The sequence below is a fragment of the Leopardus geoffroyi genome, chromosome A1 (assembly GCF_018350155.1).
Source record: "Leopardus geoffroyi isolate Oge1 chromosome A1, O.geoffroyi_Oge1_pat1.0, whole genome shotgun sequence".
NCBI classification, from domain to species: domain Eukaryota; kingdom Metazoa; phylum Chordata; class Mammalia; order Carnivora; family Felidae; genus Leopardus; species Leopardus geoffroyi.
Genome location: NC_059326.1, coordinates 128,629,109 through 128,649,852, shown reverse-complemented (window position 1 = coordinate 128,649,852; position 20,744 = coordinate 128,629,109). Strand labels below are relative to the sequence as shown.

At 36.8% G+C, this 20,744-nt stretch overlaps 1 protein-coding gene across 2 annotated transcripts in view; it reads left to right on the top strand.

Moving 5' to 3' along the window:
- Window positions 1-18,243, top strand: part of ERCC8 (ERCC excision repair 8, CSA ubiquitin ligase complex subunit) — a 63,915-nt gene extending 45,672 nt beyond the window's left edge. For both annotated transcript variants that reach the window (XM_045494095.1, XM_045494106.1), the window contains 3 exons: window positions 1,193-1,390; window positions 8,406-8,486; window positions 17,575-18,243. In XM_045494095.1, the coding sequence (XP_045350051.1) occupies window positions 1,193-1,390; window positions 8,406-8,486; window positions 17,575-17,643 (348 nt within the window). In that variant the 3' untranslated portion in view covers window positions 17,644-18,243. The remainder of the gene's footprint in view (window positions 1-1,192; window positions 1,391-8,405; window positions 8,487-17,574) is intronic.
- The last annotated feature ends 2,501 nt before the right edge of the window (window positions 18,244-20,744 follow it).

Below are 20,744 nucleotides of genomic sequence, written 5' to 3'. Positions count from 1 at the left end.
CCTCTGGGCATATAGGTTTTTGCTGTTTAATTATTTCCCTAAGATAAATTCCCAGGAGTAGTTTCTTGGTCAAAGGGTAAGAATATCTTTCTTGCTTAACGGGTACAGAATTTCAGTTTTGCAAGGTGAAAGAGTTCTAGAGATTGATGATGATGCTTGCACAAGAATGTGAATGTAATGTCACTTAACTGTACACTTAAACATGGTTAAGATGGCAAATTTTATGCTGTATGTACTTTACCACAATTAAAAATGTTTTGAAATAGAGGCACCTGGGTGGCTCAGTCAATTAAGTGTGAGACTTCGGTTCAAGTCATGATCTCACAGTTTCTGGGTTTAAGCCCCACATCGGGCCTTCTGCTATTGCACGGAGCCTGTTTCGGATCCTCTGTCTCACTCTTTCTCTGCCCCTTTGCTGCTCTCTCTCTCTCTACCCTTCCCCTGCTCGCTCGCTCTCTCTCTCAAAAATAAATAAAACGTTAAAAAAATGTTTTAAAATAAAAAGGTGATTCCCCACCTCACCCCCCATAAAGAACATTTTGTATTTTGTTGCATAATAAATCGTTTGGCCTTTTAGAAGAAATAGCCTAATTACAGCGCCACCAACATGTTTATTTCACTTGTAACATCATGCAGTATTTTGTGGTTTCTTTTTTTTTTAAATTGTTTTAATGTATATTTATTTTTTGAGAGAGAGGGAGACAGACAGAGCATGAGCAGAGGAGGGGCAGAGAGAGAGGGAGACAGAATCTGAAGCAGGCTCCAGGCTCTGAGCTGTCAGCACAGAGCCCAAAGTGGGGCTGAAACTCACAGATTGCAAGATCATAACCTGAGCCGAAGTCGGACGCTCAACTAACTCAGCCACCCAGGCACCCCTAGTTCATAGTTTCTGGAAATGTTTGAATGAATAAAATGATTATTCAAGGTTGCCTTAATTTGCATTTTATTTCTGTTCTGGCTTAACATTGATTTTGTGGATTTTTTTTTACTATTTGTATTTTCCTCTTATGTGAAATGTACATTTATGTCATTGGCCCTTGTTTCTATCAGGACATTGATCATTTTCTTTAGATTTAATACAACCCTTTCTGTTGTATGTTATAATATTTTAAGTAAATATTTCTTCTAGTCTTTGTTGTCTTTTTAATTCAGATTTAAGAAATGAGTAATGCTATGATTTTACATCCTACAGGTAAACTATGGAAAAGTTTGTAATGACAGTAGAAAAGCATTGAAATTCACTGTCTCCGATGGCTGCAGTTCAGAATTTGTTTTCGTGCCATATGGTAGCACCATTGCTGTTTATACAATTTACTCAGGAGAACAGATAACTATGCTTAAGGGACATTATAAAAGTGTTGACTGCTGTGTATTTCAGTCTCATTTCCAGGTAAGAATGTTACTTAAGGGAATTTAAAATGTTCAGTTAGCTGGCTTGCTAGGCTAGTTGTATATAAAAGAGTAAATTGTGATTTCAGTCTGAGGAATTATACTTTTAATCCACGTTTGAGCTAGGGTTTATGTAATAGAGGATAATATAGGATAAATTTTTAAATAGTATGGGATATTTGTATGAGTCAATATAATATTGTGCAACTTGACTGAAATAAGTCTTTTCTTCTGCATATGGGCTCCATTTATTTGGCAGATGAAAATCTCTAGCAAATTAAAATAATGTCTTACAGGCAGTCTTTTGGGAAAAGCTGTAATACTACGTGTCTAATCGCAAAATATAGTTTTTGTATCTTGATTTATGTATATGTGAATCTGTCTCAGATTTTCTTTTATTTTCTGCCGGGGGCTAGTCAGATTGCTTTTGAGTTGATGCAATTTACATAATTTCTTAAATACCTATGCTTAAAAACCTATGGATGTTTGTTTTAACATCCTGACCTTTTTCTTTCATCTTACCAAGGAATCAGGTTATTTTTTTTCAGAGAATATTTGCGCAGATTACCTCCTGTGTTCCTTTAAATGAGTCTCTTATAGAGCAAGAATATTGGTATTTTCCCTATTTTTTAGGTAAAGAAATTGAAGCTCATGAGAATTAAATACTGATATAATCGGGGCGCCTGGGTGGCGCAGTCGGTTAAGCGTCCGACTTCAGCCAGGTCACGATCTCGCGGTCCGTGAGTTCGAGCCCCGCGTCAGGCTCTGGGCTGATGGCTCAGAGCCTGGAGCCTGTTTCCGGTTCTGTGTCTCCCTCTCTCTCTGCCCCTCCCCCGTTCGTGCTCTGTCTCTGTCCCAAAAATAAATAAACGTTGAAAAAAAAAAATTAAAAAAAAAAAATACTGATATAATGAACATTATGGATTATTAGAGCTAGGAAGGATTTTATCACCTGGTAAAGCTCTTAATCGTTTATTCATTACTTAATTTGTGTCTGACACAGTGCTTATTTTTCAGCCAGCACACATCAGTATGCCAATAGCCAGTATTAAAATATTCAAATACATATCTTACTGTTTGTTAAAGAGCTGTTGCACCAAGCCCCCTAGGTGGCCTCTAGCTTCACCCCCTCTCCTGAGGCCTCCTAGATTATACCTCAGCCCAGCAACTAACAGGGACCTTCAGGACCCTGCTCTCACTCTGTGGCTATTATCTCTTCTGATTGGTCAGTATCCTGATGTAAGAGTTAAATATTTTTACTTTTTTATTTTTTTATTTTTAATTTACATCAAAGTTAGTTAGCATATAGTGCAATGTTTTCAGGAGTAGATTTGAGTGATTCATCCCCAATGTATAACACCCAGTGCTCATCCCAACAAGTGTCTACCTTAATGTCCCTTACCCATTTAGCCCATCCCCTCCACCTACAGCCCCTCCAGCAACCCTGTTTGTTCTCTGTATTTAAGAGTCTCTTATGTTCTGTCTCCCTCCCTGTTTTTATATTCTTTTTGCTTCCCTTCCCTAATGTTCATCTGTTTTATATCTTAAATTCCTCATATGAGTGAAGTCATATGATATTTGTCTTTCTCTGACTTATTTCACTTTTCATAATACCCTCTAGTTCCATTCGCATTGTTGCAAATGGCGAGATTTCATTCTTTTTGATTTCCAAGTAATACTCCATTGTGTGTATGTATGTGTATGTATATATATATATATATATATATATATATATATATATATATATACCACATCTTCTTTATCCATTCATTTGCTGATGGAAATTTGGACTCTTTCCATACTTTGGCTTTTGTCATTAGTGCTGCTCTAATTTAGTTTAACTTCTGAGTGAAGACTAAAACACCAGAGAAGTGACATGACTTGCCCCAAGCTGCAAGTAATTATTCATAGAGCATGGTTATCTATTCAAAGAAATTCTTAGAATACTATACCTCTGTTCTTGTGCAGAGCCACATAGAGATACAGCTAAGATTTTAAACTGGGTATCCTGACTATAAATTATTGCTTTCCACCAAATCAGAACTTCCTAACAGGTGTGCCTATAATGGACTAGAAGTGTGCCAAGATACTGATGCCCACCAGTTCCTGGAATAGCTGAGACAAGCTGGGACACCCAGGAACCTGAGGCAAGTTGCCTCCTAATACCATTTCTCTAGGCGTTGCGCACTCCTATTTGAATCATTGCACCATATCAGAAAGCTTCCAACTCTTATCCCATTATATCTATTATGATTTTTGAAAAGGAAAATAATTATAAGTCTCAAAAATAAAATAGGATAATACTTTGCATCTATTTAGCAGCAGAACCCTTTTCCAAATCAAATATTATACAGAATTTACTATCTGAAGACAAAATTGATATTTATAGTAATTCTATCATAAATATAAAAATCTAACAAGATATATGTAACATCAAAATAGATGATGATAATAATGGATTTTACCCATTGACTAAAATAGGAATCCATGAATCCATTCAGGTATAAGTAAGTAAACTAATAAATTGGAAGTCTAATGAGGAGTGGGATATTGCCATAGTCCCAGAGTACCTCCCTGCAAAATATTAATTGCAAAGGTAAAATGTGTACTTTTATCTTGAAGAAGCCTGACATATATTACCTTAATTAAATAATCAAAATTAGTAACCCAGTTACATGATATTCCTTCTGTGATAGTACTGACAAAGCTGCATCACCTGAATTTAAGCATGAGGAAACAAGAAAATTTGAAGGACATTCCACAAAATAACTGATGTGTATCTTCAAATTTGTCAATGCCAGGAAAGCCAATGGGGAGAGTGAAGAACTATTCCAGACTGAAGGAAAGTTAGAAGACATCACAACCAAGTGTAGCATGTGATTTTAATCTGGACCCTTCTGCTATAAAGGACATTTATTCAGACAATTGGTGAAACTTGAAAGGAGTCTAAGAGTTAGCTGGCAGTAATACATGGTGAATTTTTATATTTTGCTGGATACATTGTAATTGTATAGGAGAATCTCTTTATTCAAAGGAAATATATACTCAACTGTTGAGGATTGACAGGACTGGTTGTCAAGTTAGTCTCACATGTTGAGTTTTTTTTTTAATCTAATTTCCCAAATGAATACCTATACTTATCCCCAAAACTTCAGTATTTCAAATTTTTTCCATTTAATTGAAGTCTTTATTAGTCATTCTAATTTAAGTGCTATCTCTTGTAAGCTCTCTTCTTTGAATATCTACAGAATTTCCTTTGTACCGGTGTGGCAGTACTTAACCACATACTGCCTTGTAAACTTATCTGACCAAGTTACCTTAGAGATATGTGTGTGTGTGTGTGTGTGTGTGTGTGTGTGTGTGTGTGTGAGTGTGTGTGTGAGTGTGTGTGTGTGTGTATCTTGCCTTCTCAGGAAATTAAATTGATCAAGGGCACTGAACATTTGAAAATATCTTTGCATCATCCACAATTAGTGTAACTATATATTCTACATTTAACAATGCAGTCTATAGAATTTTGTTCCCTTTGGGAAGTTTGATAATGTACAGCTAAATCTAATTTACTTTAATATTTTTACATTTATATTTCCTATAATAATTTTATTATCTTATTTTCCTTTTATCTAGAAACTTTCCTCTTTTTTTAGAAAAATATTAATTGTATCATGCTTCAAATAGTTTTTGAGATGAACAATAATAAAAAAATAAATAATTGCACCAGCAGAGCAGGAAAAAAGTTTACTATTAGAAATGTTTGCATAATTGGGATAGGACTTCTTACACCACCGTTCCCTTTTTAAAATTTTTTCAGGGTTACTTCAATGAAAAATCAAAGCATACCTGGTGGAAGGTCCATCTAGTTTTTTTCCCTCACACTATGACTCTTTGATTTATATCCTCCTTTTGCCTGTTGATACTGAATATTTGCCCATGTTGTTAAATGTTCTTAAAAAGCAAATGTAATGGAGGAAGAACAAATATTGTTAAAATGTCAATACTACCCAAAGCAATCTACATATTCAATGCAATCGCTATCAAAATAACACCAGCATTCTTCACACAGCTAGAACAAACAATCCTAAAATTTGTATGGAACCAGAAAAGACCTTGAATAGCCAAAGCAATCTTGAAAAAGAAAACCAAAGCAGGAGGCATCACAATCCCAGACTTCAAGCTACACTACAAAGCTGTAATCATCAAGACAGTATGGTACTGGCACAAGAACAGACACTCAGATCAATAGAACAGAATAGAGAACCCAGAAATGGACCCAGAAACCTATGGCCAACTAATCTTTGACAAAGCAGGAAAGAATATCCAATGGAATAAAAACAGTCTCTTCAGCAAATGATGCTGGGAAAACTGGACAGTGACATGCAGAAGAATGAACCTGGACCACTTTCTTACACCATTCACAAAAATAAACTCAAAATGGATGAAAGACCTCAATGTAAGACAGGAAGCCATCAAAATCCTCGAGGAGAAAACAGGCAAAAGCCTCTTTGATCTTGGCCACAGCAACTTCTTACTCAACTTACTCAACTTCTTGCCTCTTGTCTCCGGAGGTAAGGGAAACAAAAGCAAAAATGAACTACTGGGACCTCATCAAAATAAAAAGCGTCTGCACAGCAAAGGAAACAATCAGCAAAACTAAAAGGCAGCCGACAGAATGGGAGAAGATATTTGCAAATGACGTATCAGATAAAGGGTTAGTATCCAAAATCTGTAAAGAACTTATCAAATTCAACACCCAAAAAACAAATAATCCAGTGAAGAAATGGAAAAAAGACATGAATAGACACTTCTCCAAAGAAGACATCCAGATGGCCAACTGACACATGAAAAAATGCTCAACATTACTCATCATCAGGGAAATACAAATGGAAACCACAATGAGATACCACCTGACATCTGTCAGAATGGCTAACATTAACGACTCAGGCAACAACAGATGTTGGTGAATGCGGAAAAAGAGGATCTCTTTTGCAATGTTGGTGGGAATGCAAGCTGGTGCAGCCACTCTGGAAAACAGTATGGAGGTTCCTCAAAAAACTAAAAATAGAACTACCCTACGACCCAGCAATTGCACTTCTAGGTATTTATCCACGGGATACAGGTGTGTTGTTTCGAAGGGACACATGCACCCAGTGTTTATAGTAGCACTATCAACAATAGCCAAAGTATGGAAAGGCCCCAAATGTCCATCGATGAATGAATGGATAAAGAAGATGTGGTGTGTGTGTCTGTGTGTATATACACACACACACACACACACACACACACACACAATGGAGTATTACTCAGCAATCAAAAAGAATGAAATCTTGCCATTTGCAACTACGGGGATGGAACTGGAGGGTATTATGCTAAATGAAATTAGTCAGAGAAAGACAAAAATCATATGACTTCACTCATATGAGGACTTTAAGAGACAAAACAGATGAACATAAGGGAAGGGAAACAAAAATAATATAAAAACAGGGAGAGGGACAAAACATAAGAGACTCATAAATATGGAGAACAAACAGAGGGTTACTGGAGGGGGTATGGGAAGGAGGATGGGTTAAATGGGTAAGGGGTGTTAAGGAATCTACTCCTAAAATCATTGTTGCACTATATGCTAACTAATTTGGATGTAAATTAAAAAAAATAAAAGCAAATGTAATGGTTATATAATATCCCATCTTATGAATGCAACATAAATTTATATATAAACTGTTACCCTACTCTTGGACATTTATTTCCATATTTTGTTATTTAAATATAATACTGCTAATATCCTTGAGTTTCATGCATGTCTTTGGCATGACTTCTTAGAAACACATACAGGGGAATCCGGGTGGCTCAGTCAGTTAAGCGACTGACTTCGGCTCAGGTCATGATCTCGCAGTTTGTGAGTTCAAGCCCTGCGTCGGGCTCTGTGCTGACAGCTCGGAGCTGGAGCCTGCTTTGGATTCTCTGTCTCCCTCTTCTCATGCTCTGTCTCTCTCTGTCTCTCAAAAATAAATAAATGTTAAAAAAAATTTAGAAATGCATACAAAAACTTTTGACATGTATTGAGATTCCCTTCTCCAAAAAGATCATGCCAATTTATACCATCTTTATATGAGAGTATCTATTTCACTGCCCCATAGGAATGTTTTTAGTACTAGCAATATGACATTCCTTAAGTTCTTAAATTTTTTTTCATGTTTTTATTTATTTTTGAGTGAGAGAAAGCATGAGAAGGGGAGGGGCATAAAGAGAGGGAGACACAGATCAGAAGCAGGCTCCAGGCTCTGAGCTGTGAGCACAGATCCCAACATGGAGCTCAAACTCATGAACCATGAGGTAATGACCTGAGCCAAAGTCGGATGCTTAACCCACTGAGCCACCCAGGCGCCCCATTCTTTAAGTTCTTTTGGGGAAGGGAATGAACATTGTTCAGGCATGTGTAAACAGCATATTCATAAAGACATTGACAGACTGTGCATCAGCCCAAGCTTTCCCATATAAAAGAAACTTCTCAATAAGCATGGCATATGGTTCTTAAAGCTCTTCTGTTGAACAGTAGCTAGTTAGGCAGCTAAATAATGAGCTAAATAATATTTTTTGTGAACTTCTGGCCTATTGGCTAGAAACTCATATGGTTTCTTTATTGATGTCCTTATTAAAATTCATTTGTTACCAGAGAAGGACAAACTCTTAATTCCATTTTTTTTTCCTCTTTCTACTCTGACACTTGAAATAAATGAATACTATGATTGATAAAAACCACTAGGTTGTTGAATCTTCTTGTGAAATGTTCACATTAGCAAGCTCTGACATATTATAACAATATTTTAAAATACAGAACACAGCTTTACTACATCTTAAGTAAGCAAACAAAGGGCATCAGCTCACTTTCTTTGGGGAGTAGAAATACAATTAATCTAATTGGTCTAACGTAAGAATTAATTATTTAAATGATGTAGTTCATTTCAGATTGGCACCAGCTTTAAATTGACCCACAATCACGTTTCCTTTCTGTGTTACAGGAACTTTATAGTGGTAGCAGAGACTGCAATATACTTGCTTGGGTTCCATCCTTATATGAACCAGTTCCTGATAATGATGAGGTAAGTCATACAACTTATACAGTGACTTGTAAATCATAAAGAAGGTAGTTTTATTAATTTAGTTCATATGAGAGAGACTTTTAAGGTATTTCTTGCTGTTTTCAGACTATGAAAATAATTTGCCTGTTATAACACATTTGGAAAATCCAGAAAAATATTGAAAGAATGATATAAATTTCTAAAATTGAATTACTATTAAAACTTTCATTTATTTCATTGTTTTTTTTCCCTATGCATATGTGTTTTTTTTTAAACATAGTTAATATACTTGGACATAGGACTTGGCATTCTACTTCACTCAATAATGAGTCTTTTTTCCATGTCATTAGTAACTCTTTGTAAATTTTTTTTAATAATATAGCATGCTTTCATCTATATATCACAATTTACTTAAATATTTACATATTAGGATACATTTCTTTTAATAATTATAAACAAATCAAGGTAAATATCTGTTCATAAATTGTTTATATTTCTGATTGCTTATTTAAGTAGATTTTATGTCTTGAGTTACCGTATACAACATTTTTAAGCCTCTTTATTCACACTCTCAAATTTTACCAACTTACACTCCTAAGAGCAGTCTGTTAGTAGTATAAATTGGTATAAATATGACCTATGATCATGGGAATAAAATGTAGTAGGTAGGGATGCCTAGATGGCACAGTCAATTCAGCCTCCAACTCTTGATCTTGGCTCAGGTCATGATCTCATAGTTCATGAGTTGAAGCCCCACATCATGGTCTGCACCGATGGTGTGGAATCTGCTTGGGATTTTTCTATGTTCACTTCAACCCCTATGTCACATAAGCCCCTCCCCCGCTTGTGTGCATACGCATGTGCATGCTCTCTCTCTAAATAAATTAATTAACTTTTAAAAAATGCAGTACGTAAACAAAGATGAATAGGACATGCTCCCTGGTCTTAGGTAGTAGCTTCTGTATTTTTTTCACTCTGTATTACGCTGTCCAAAAGTGATATCTTTCCCACCAAAGATTCTTTTAGTAAGCACTGTTAATCATCCCTGTTTATCTTAAGTTTTAGGATATAAGAAGTCAGATATCTAAAACCAACATTTACGTATATAATGTTTTAAAGATTGAAATATAAATAATTCAGTTAGAAACACCTTGACTTAATCTTACCAAGTCATAGTAAAAAAACAAAGCATCTTAAATGGAGATGAAAGTTATTGATAGAGCAAGTTTAAAATTCTGAAAATACCTTTCAGATATTTAGTTCCTTTATGAAAACATGACTCTCCAAAATCACATGGAAATGAGTTTTTATGGAGGTAGTTGATGCCATTTAGCAGCTATTGAAAAAATATATTTCATACCTAAATTTGCAACTGCTTTGGTTACTGCAGTGGAAAGCCTGTGAATTATTTTCTTTTGGCCCTAATCCAAATGAAAGAGAAGAAAAATGCAATGATGAATCTTCAAGCACCTGGCTAAATGCTGTATGGATATTGTCAGATTTCACCACATGTCTAATTTGGTTTATTATGGCTTTGATTAGTTTTAGTGTACAGCTGCTTTTAAATGACTGGATGCTCTTCTGTAGCAAGCTTATATGGCCAAATACTTTGGTTTAGCCATTTATTTTGCATTATTTAATTGCTGTGTCCTGCTGTTTGGGAATTACTGTGTACATTAAATCCAAGTTAAAACACTACAGCCTATGTTAGGAAGTATAACAATCATTTACCAAATGAAAACAATAAAAATAAATTAAATCTATGACTTACATATGGAGAAAGGATATTAGAAGAAAACTAAATTGCTTAATTTATGAAGGTAGTCTTTGCCTCTGGTGGCTTATTTATTTCTTACTGTGTAGTTGTAGTGATAGTTTGAACTCCTCATCTAGAAGGATTTTTGCATATGGGAAATTAAACTGAAGTAGGAAAGCAAATAGAGATGCCCAAAAAACAAGTTAGCCTTATATTTAAGTTTTAGAGCGATAAAACCTTGTCTTTTAAAATCTGTTTATACGCTTTAAGGCAGACATCATTTTCATAAAATGGTATGTGCTAAGATTATTTTCACAGAACTTTAGTTCAAAAGATTGCTGTGTGGGGCGCCTGGGTGGCGCAGTCGGTTAAGCGTCCGACTTCAGCCAGGTCACGATCTCGCGGTCCGTGAGTTCGAGCCCCGCGTCGGGCTCTGGGCTGATGGCTCAGAGCCTGTAGCCTGTTTCCGATTCTGTGTCTCCCTCTCTCTCTGCCCCTCCCCCGTTCATGCTCTGTCTCTCTCTGTCCCAAAATAAATAAACGTTGAAAAAAAAATTAAAAAAAAAAAAAAAAAAGATTGCTGTGAATGTAGGTAGCACATGACTGTGATCATGATGCAGATCCCAGGAGAAGTCCATCTTCACCAAACCCTACTCCTCACATGTGTATTTACTATTTAACTCATATTTTTAAGTGTTTGTATCTCAGCTATCAAATAAATGATGCTGCAGTTTCCAAGAAATGTGCAGTAATTTGCTTTAAAACAGAACACAGGGGCGCCTGGGTGGCGCAGTCGGTTAAGCGTCCGACTTCAGCCAGGTCACGATCTCGCGGTCCGTGAGTTCGAGCCCCGCGTCAGGCTCTGGGCTGATGGCTCAGAGCCTGGAGCCTGTTTCCGATTCTGTGTCTCCCTCTCTGCCCCTCCCCCGTTCATGCTCTGTCTCTCTCTGTCCCAAAAATAAATAAACGTTGAAAAACAAAAAATTTTTAAACAGAACACAGACACACATATGTACACACACACTCACTTAGTCTTCAGTTTTAGGTAAACTAATAATAATACTGGTAACTGGTTTGAATCCCTGTTCTGCCATCCATTATGGATCAGGGACAGGTTTACGGTATCACCAAATACCAGAATCATGAAGTAGATTGTTCTTCAGTTTCCTTTCAAATCCACCCTTGAGATTAGATTTATTTCCCTATCAACCAACATATTAGAGGTATTTCTTCTGATATCCAAAATAGAGGAGGAATTTAGCTACCATAAGAAATTGGAGGGCATTGGGTAATAGAGACAGGTTTTATGATCTTAAGCATAGATTAGTGTATTATTTAAGTGGCAGGTTGTTTTTTTACATTCTGAGTATTCTGCCTTCCTTTTGCCCTCTTCCTGAAACTTGGTCATGGTCAAGGCAAGCCTATATAACTCCTAACCATTTTTCCCTGCCTAAGACCTATAAGGTGGCTACATTATAGTTTAAATCTGACCTCTCATCAAGAATCATACTTTATTTTTTTAAGTTTGTTTGTTTGTTTGCTTATTTTTTTTTAATATAATTTATTGTCAAGTTAGCTAACATACATACAGTGTGTTCTCAGTTTTGGGGGTAGATTCCCGTAATTCATCACTTCCATACAACATCCAGTGCTCATCCCAACAAATGCCTTCCTCAGTGCCCATTACGCATTTTCCCCTCTCCTTACCCCCCACTCCATCAACCCTCAGTTTGTTCTCTGTATTTAAGAGTCTCTTATGGTTTACCTTCCTTCCTCTCTGTAACTATTTTTTCCCCTTCCCCCAAGGTCTTCTGTTAAGTTTCTCAAGTTCCACATATGAGTGAAAATATATGATCTATTTCTTTCTCTGACTGACTTATTTCACTTAGCATAATACCCTCTAGTTCCATCCACATTGTTGCAAATGGCAGGATTTCATTCTTTCTCATTGCCAAGTAGTATTCCATTGTATATATAAACCACGTCTTCTTTATCCATTCATCGGTTGATGCACATTTGGGCTCTTTCCATAATTTGGCTATTGTTGAAAGTGCTGCTATAAACACTGGGGTACATCTGCCCCTGTGAATCAGCATTCCTGTGTCCTTTGGATAAATTCCTGGTAGTGCTATTGCTAGCTCATAGGGTAGATCTATTTTTAATTTTTTGAGGAACCTTCATACTCTTTTCCAGTGCAGCTGCACCAGTTTGCATTCACACCAAAAGTGCAAGAGGGTTAGCCTTTCTCCACATCCTAGCCAACATCTGTTGTTTCCTGAGTTGTTAATTTTCGCCCCCTGACCGGTGTGAGGTGGTATCTCAGTGTGGTTTTGATTTGAATTTCCCTGTTGATGAGTGATGTTGAGTATCTTTTCATATGTCTGTTTGCCATCTGGATGTCTTCTTTGGAAAAGTGTCTATTCATGTCTCCTGCCCATTTCTTCACTGGATTATTTGTTTTTCGGGTGTTGAGTTTGGTAAATTCTTTATAGATTTTGGATACTAGCCCTTTATCTGATATGTCATTTGCAAATATTTTCTCCCATTCCATCCGTTGCCTTTTAGTTTCGTTAATTGTTTCCTTTGCAGTGCAGAAGCTTTTCGTCTTGATGAGGTCCCAGTAGTTCATTTTTGCTTTTATTTCCCTTGCTTTTGGAGACGTGTCAAGCAAGAAATTGCTGCAGCTGAGGTCAAAGAGGTTGTTGCCTGCTTTCTTCTCTAGGGTTTTGGTGGTTTCGTCTCACATTTAGGTCTTTCATCCATCTTGAGTTTATTTTTGTGCATGGTGTAAGAAAGTGGTCCAATTTCTCTTCTGCATGTTGCTGTCCAGTTCTCCCAGCACCATTTGTTAAAGAGACTGTCTTTTTTCCATTGGATATTCTTTCCTGCTTTGTCAAAGATTAGTTGGCCGTACATTTGTGGGTCCAATTCTGGGTTCTCTATTCTGTTCCATTGGTCTATGTGTTTTTGTGCCAATACTATACTGTCTTGATGATTACAGCTTTGTAGTAGAGGCTGATGTCTGGGATTGTGATGCCTCCCATTTTGGTTTTCTTTTTCAACATTACTTCGGCTATTCAGGGTCTTCTCTGGTTCCATACAAATTTTAGGATTGCTTGTTCTAGCTTTGAGAAGAATGCCGGTGCAATTTTGATTGGGATTGCAATGAATGTGTAGATTGCTTTGGGTAGTATTGACATTTTAACAGTATTTGTTCTTCCAATCCATGATCATGGAATGTTTTTCCATATCTTTGTGTATTCAGTTTCTTTCATAAGTTTTCCATAGTTTTCAGCATACATATCTTTTACATCTTTAGTTAGGTTTATTCCTAGGTATTTTATGGTTCTTGGTACAATTGTAAATGGGATAGATTTCTTGATTTCTCTGTTATTTCATTATTGGTATATAGAAATGCAACTGATTTCTGTACCTTGATTTTGTATTTTGGGGTGCCTGGGTGGCTCAGTTGGTTAAGCATCCAAGTTCAGCTTAGGTCATGATCTCACAGTTCATGAGTTCGAGCCCCGGATGGGGTTCTGTGCTATAAACTCAGAACCTGGAGCCTGCTTTGGATTTTGTGTCTCTCCTTCTCTATCTGCCCTTCCCCTGCTCACACTATATCTCTCTCTATCGAAAAGAAATAAACATTTAAAAAAATTTTTTTTAAAGAATCTTACTTTATTTTGATAGTCACACAGTACATAGATGTTTTATTTACCACTTTGTAGATATATACAGTTGACCCTAAACAATCAGGGGGATTCAGATACTGACACACACCCCCATGCAATTAAAAATCCTTATGTAACTTTTGAGTCCTTCATAGCTTATCTACTAATAGACAACTGTTGATCAGAAGCCTTACCCATAACATAAAACGGTCAGTTAACATGTATTTTGTATATGTATAATAAACTGTATTTTTAAAATAAAGTAAGCTAGAGAAAATAAAATGCTTTTAAGAAAATCATAAGGAAGAGAAAATACATTTACAATATCGTACTGTATGAGGCACCTGGGTGGCTTAGTCGGTTGAGCATCTAACTCTTGGTTTTAGCTCAGGTCATGATCTCACGGTTCATGAGTTTGAATCCCACATTGGGCTCCACACTGACAGTGCAGAGCCTGCTTGGAACTCTCTCTCTCTCTCTCTCTCTCTCGCTCTCCTTCTCTGCCCCTCCCATGCACTGTCTCAAAATAAACTGAAAAAACAGAACAATACTGTACTGTATTTATCCAAAAAAATCTGCATATAAGTGGACTTACATAGTTCAAAGTCCTGTTTTTCAGGGGTGACTATAAAATCACTTGCTGACATAGACAGCCCTGTGCTCTGTCTGTAGAGGATTTCCAGTAATGACCAATAAGAAATTTAGAATATATCAAGGTGTATATGGGGTAGATGTAAGGTTTGGTTTTCTTCTCCTTTCCCATTATTTGGACCTGGACTAGATCCACTCTAAATCATGGTTTTCTATCTCCATAACATTTACAACGATCTGTCAGTAGAACAGGCAACCTGGTGAGGTTGAGGTGGATATGTTCAAGCATGGAAAGGATGTCCACTAGCAGATGTTATAGAGAAAACTTAAATAATAGATGGTAGCTATACTGCATCTGTGAGTCACAAACAATAATATGGGTACCATATCTATATACAACATTTCTACTATAGCTTTTAATTACAAGTGTGTCTTATTTGTGATGTTTCTAGCAATAAAATGTAACTGTAATGATAGTACTGTAATGCATTTATATTATCCTTTACTACTATAAACAATAAAATTTATAGTATTTGTGTATTAGTACAGTATTTATCAAAATTGATCAGTATTTCATTTCAATTTTCACGTAATTATTTTCGCTTCTTTGTTCACTGTAATAACAATAACTTACAATAAAATGTAATTTTGCATCTCTCTTGAGTCTTCAAATGAAATTTAAATATGTAATAAGTTATATCTTGGGCTTCCATAGTAGAGTTAGGAGGCATGACCTTTGTGTGACTTATCCACTAAGAGACATTTTGGGGACATATCTAAGGCAGAGTTAAAGACTTCTAAAGATAGAGTAGGGGAGAAGAAATCACCTAACCCCAAGGACAATACATCTTTATTTTTTAAATTTTAGTTCCAGTATAGTTAACATACAGTGTTATGTTAGTTTCAGGTGTACAACATAGTGATTCAACAATTCTATATATTGCTCATTGCTCATCATGATAAGTGTACTTTTAATCCCCTTCACCTATTTCACCCATCCCTGCATCCACCTCTCCTCTGGTAACCATCAGTTTGTTCTCTATAGTTAAGAGATATACATCTTTAAATTAACACTCACTAAACAACCTAACTTAAGAGTTAAATTATAAACCTAGGAAGATAGGAAATTCAGTGAACGTTTGTATGAAAAAATAAATGAACAGACTTCAGTGTGTTACAGTCATTGACTGCATATCAGTGGACTGCTGATAGATAGCTGAGGTTTGGCAATAGTTTTTTTATCTGGACATTTGAGATATAATGGAATTTTGTTTATACAACTAAGTGATGATAGCCAACATAAGGTTTAATAATGGTGACAATAGCAAACATTAGGTTTAGTAATAGATTCTGATCTATAGCTTTAACAACCATAAAGAATACTTAAATTAATATGTCATTTTCTAACTATCCTGACTGATACTTGGGGAATTTACTGGAAATGCTCACTTTTCTACTGTTATCATTGTTTAAATTATAAGATTCTAAGTCATCATATCAAAAAGGTGATGAGCATGGTTAGACACAGGGGTTGCTCTTAACATAAAACATTGCTGTATGTTGTACAAGGCACTATCTCAAATTATTTAAGAGTAGCCTTGGTGCTAATACATTATTGGGTTTGGGGTCTGAACACACTTGTAGCAAATGTAAAAGCTGCATAATTAGACACAAATTTGGTTCATAATACCCAGATACTCAAAAAAAATGAGACCTTCTTAAAGCCCTTGAGTCATTTGCCCCAGAATAGGAAGTTTGCTATTCAAAAACTTTCTTCACGGGGCACCTGTGTTGCTCAGTCAAGCGTCCAAGTTTGGCTCAGGTCATGATCTCACGGTTCGTGAGTTCGAGCCCCGCATCAGTCTCTGTGCTGATAGCTTGGAGCCTGGAGCCTGTCAGATTCTGTGTCTCCCTCTCTCTCCACCCCTCCCCTGCTCACTCTCTCAAAAATAAATAAACATTAAAAAAAAAATAAAAACAAAAACAAAAACTTTCCTCAGAAAGTGAATTGATTTGAAATGTCACAGATAATTAATATTCCTCTAATTGCTGATTACTTTTATTAGGTACAACTCTAAACTTATAAGAATACTATGATGTTTTGTTGTTTTATTTTTTATATATATATTTATTTTGAATGAGAGAGAAAGAGCAAGCACAAGTGGGGGAGGTACAGAGAGAGAGGGAGAGAGAGAGAGAATCCCAAGCATGCTCTGCACTGTCAGCAGAGCCCTACTCATGGCTCAGTCTCACAAACCATGAGCTCATGATCTGAGCCAAAATCAAGAGTCAGATGCTTAACCAACTGAGCCACCTAGGCACCCCTGTTTTTTTGTTTTAAATAAACACCATCCAAATGCATGCTATCTTGAAAAGAAAACTCCCTGGAAAACCTATATGCTGATGACAAATATGTTACCATTTTTGACACATTTTTCATATACTTCTGAGCTACTTTACCAGCTATCTAAATAAATAAACAAACAAACAAACAAACCTCACTACTTAATAACTTTGGTCTTTGGACCAAAGATGGTGTTACTTAGTTTGATGAACATCTTATTCCCCTTATATGGATATTTGCTTATTTATAAAGTCAAGTCCACTTAAATAATAAAAAGTTGCCAACATTAATATCTTGGGCTATCAGGTCAGACTGTAGACCAGAGTCCATTCTTAGCATCCATTAACATGGATGTTAATGTGCTGTCTTCTTCACATAATTCCAAAGACGTGCAGAAACATAGCAGCATCATGGTATATACATAAATGCATTTATGTATATGTTTGTAAGGTGACTACTTTGAAGGAAACACAGATAATTTGGATGAATTCTGGCCTATTTAAAATGAAGCTACATTGCCTTACATTGTATGTGGGGTGTTTCTTGTAGCAAATGTAAAAGCTGCAGAATAAGACACAAATTTGGTTCATAATGCCCACATACGTTGTATTTTATTTTAAATGAACAATTTTATTTACTTTCAAAATACTGTAATTGCTTTTCATTTGATATATTTCATAACTATTGTGAGCTTAAAATTATGAGGTAAGACAATCAAATTTTCCTTTTCCTTCCCTTTTTTAGCCTACAACCAAATCACAGTTAAATCCGGCATTTGAAGATGCATGGAGCAGCAGTGATGAGGAAGGATGACCATCAATCCTGAGTACCTCTGTGTCTCTGTTGATGAAACTTTTAAAATGCGACTGTTTTGTGTGGGTATTGTTTTCTTCTTAACTGTCCAGTGACAGCTAAATTATCATTAAAATTGGCATTTCTTTTTTAATTTAAAAAGAAGTCTTCCTCTAAGCCACAAATAACTGTATTGCTTCTTTCTAGTTCCATAAATATACTTGCTCCTTATAAATAATTCAAATGACTTTTGAACAGTCACCTGGAACCATATCACCCTAAGGTAACTACTGCTAACGTTTTGGTGGCCATTCTTCCATGCATCTTTTTATAACATAATTTTACATAATGGGATGTTTGGCATGTTGTTGCTGTCATGGAAGTTCCTCTCCTCCCACATGAGCATCTCTGTCCCCATCCCTGACGACAGTCCATATTATTAACCAAGTATGTGTGTGTGTTCTTTCACATTTTACAATCCTATATGGACCTATATAGATATAGATGGGGAAGTATTTTTATTTTGCAAAAATGGAATGTATACAGTTCTGTCTTGATTTTGTTTCCAGTTACAGCTCATAGGAGTCCTTGTTATTTGGTATAAATAGGCATTTGTCTATATTTTTGTTGTTTTCTGTATTCCTTATACTCTGGCCTTTGGGGCCTTGATCCTGGTGACACTGCCCTCTCCCAAGACTAGCTAATTCCTAGGGATAACACAGGACTCCCTTGGGAGCCTGCCTTTCATATACAAACCAACCAATCCAGAGTCCATATCCCCAACCCTCATACACCAAGGCAATATTCTCCCTGCCCTAATTCACCCTAGGGCCACCCTTGTATGCCACGGTCTACTGAAATTATTCAAACTATCCAACACTAAACTTGGTGTACCTACCCTGCCTGACTCAATCCTTCCCACAAAAATTCCAGTAAAGGTTTTGACCCATTCTTTGCCCTTCCCTTTGAGAGGAGGCCTCCTGACCAATCCTGGCCCTTCTCCTGTGGCCCTGCATAGCATGGTGTGCCAGGTCTCCTGGTTTTAGGGATTTGTGAGTATAAACTTCTTCCATCATGACCATCTTCCCTGTGTCTGTATATCTTACCATACCTGCTGAGAACAAATCCCATGTAAAAATCTTAACACAGTTGGCACAACAAGCTGGGTGATTTGACACCAAATGGAAATGATATGTCCTCAAACTGCTCTTGGCTTAAAACTATATCTAACAGCCAGTAGCCCCTGCCTGAAAGGGCACCCCTGATTTTGATGCACTTGCAGCTTGGTGGCTTCTGCATTGCATTGTTTTTTTGTTGTTGGGTATTGCCCTGATATCCCAATCTAAAGGGAGCACTTGATATATTTCCCCACGTTGGTGGACCACCCGGAGTCCAGGACAGAAAGTTCCCTCCGAAGGGGATTAGGGGTGACCACCCTCCCATTGCCATGGGAGTTGAATCCATTGACTGGGTAGCACTGACCAGCAGTGAGGCCATCTGAGTCATGGAGATGGAAGTACCTAGTGTCTAGGGCATAATCGTCTGCATCCACTTGCTGCTGTCTTAAGTGAGTTGTTCCTATAACCACTGGGTTGTAAGAGGTCCCATCTCTGGAATTCTATAAATATACACTGTTTAATGAAAAGGGGGAGGAAAGGAAAGCTCTTAAGAGATGCTGCTTATCAGCATGCAAAGCATCTCATGCTCAAAACAAAAAAACGTTACAGGTAAAGTTGATGCCACCATTGTTCTCCAAGATGTGGACTGTAGCTCCTCTAAGGTTGATTGGGACGTCCTGGACAAGGGCGCTGCGGCTCACAACAGACACCACTCAAGACCACCGGGAGCTTATTGGACAACATTTAGAAGATTTAAAAAAAGAAAGAAAGAGAAAAAATTGAGCTGCCTAGAAATACAAGTTCTTCTAAAGGATTCTGTTTTTTAAAAGGTGGGAGTGTGAGGCAAGGACTGATACTCTGTGCATTGGGCCATCCCAGGGAAAAGTTGCCTAGAGATACCTGGGCCCTGCTTTTTCTCTTATCAGCCAGAAAAAGAAAGTGAAAACTGAATCTTCAGAGGGCAAAAGCCTGAAAAAGGGAGAAAACAAAGGAAAAATGACTGCCACTATAGGTAGTCACAAGCCCAGGGGAAAAAACAGGGACTTTCAGTCTTAGATATTAAGCAAATACCAGTCTAGCAAACACAGTGCTGGTCCTAAATTACTGATATAAAAACAAAAGCAAGGGGCGCCTGGATGGCTCAGTCGGTTAAGCATCCAACTCTTGATTTCGTCTCACATCATGATCTCATGGTTCATGGATTCGAGCCCCACATCTAGCTCTATGCTGACAGTGCAGAGCCTGCTTGGGATTCTCTCTCTCACTGTCTCTCTCTCTGCCCCTACCCCACTCACTTGGGCATGCTCTCTCTCTCAAAATAAATAAACTAAAAAAAAAATTTTTTTAACAAAAAAGCAGGCCCTTAAATACAAGCAGAGAAAGTAAAAGGTAATTAAATAATATATACATATAATAATAAAACAAAGTTTTATAATCCAATTGGAAATCCAAAATTTATATACTAAGATTAATATACTGAAGAATTTATATAACAAAAATATAAAGAGGTCGCCTTATGATGGATTACTATAAGCATTAGTGTTGTGGTCCCATCTGTTGGTCTCCCCATACCCAATACTAAATATTAGGATTACTGATTCTATTCAAATACTGGTAAATATTTTGCTCTTGTAGAGTTGGTCAGTGTGTTCTGTTTAGTGCCTATTTCAACAGCCTCTCAGCTGTAGTTTGCTGCCACCTTACAGGGACATAAGGAGTCTTTTCCAGGCTACCCATAAGGTACCTCTACAGCTTTTCCGTTGCATACAATCTGTAGACCAGATCTCAACTGCATCCGCCTTTTTCCAGGAGCACAGATACGACCTTACATTAATGGCATCCTCTTCCAAGGAGACTCATTTGATACATTCATTTAGGATATACATTCCAACATTTAGTACTTTTGGGGTTCTAATAGCAACATATTCTTTACTTACAGATTTTACTTCCAAATTAAAATCAACAGAGACTCCCATTAATGCTCTCAAGGACTCTACTAAAGGC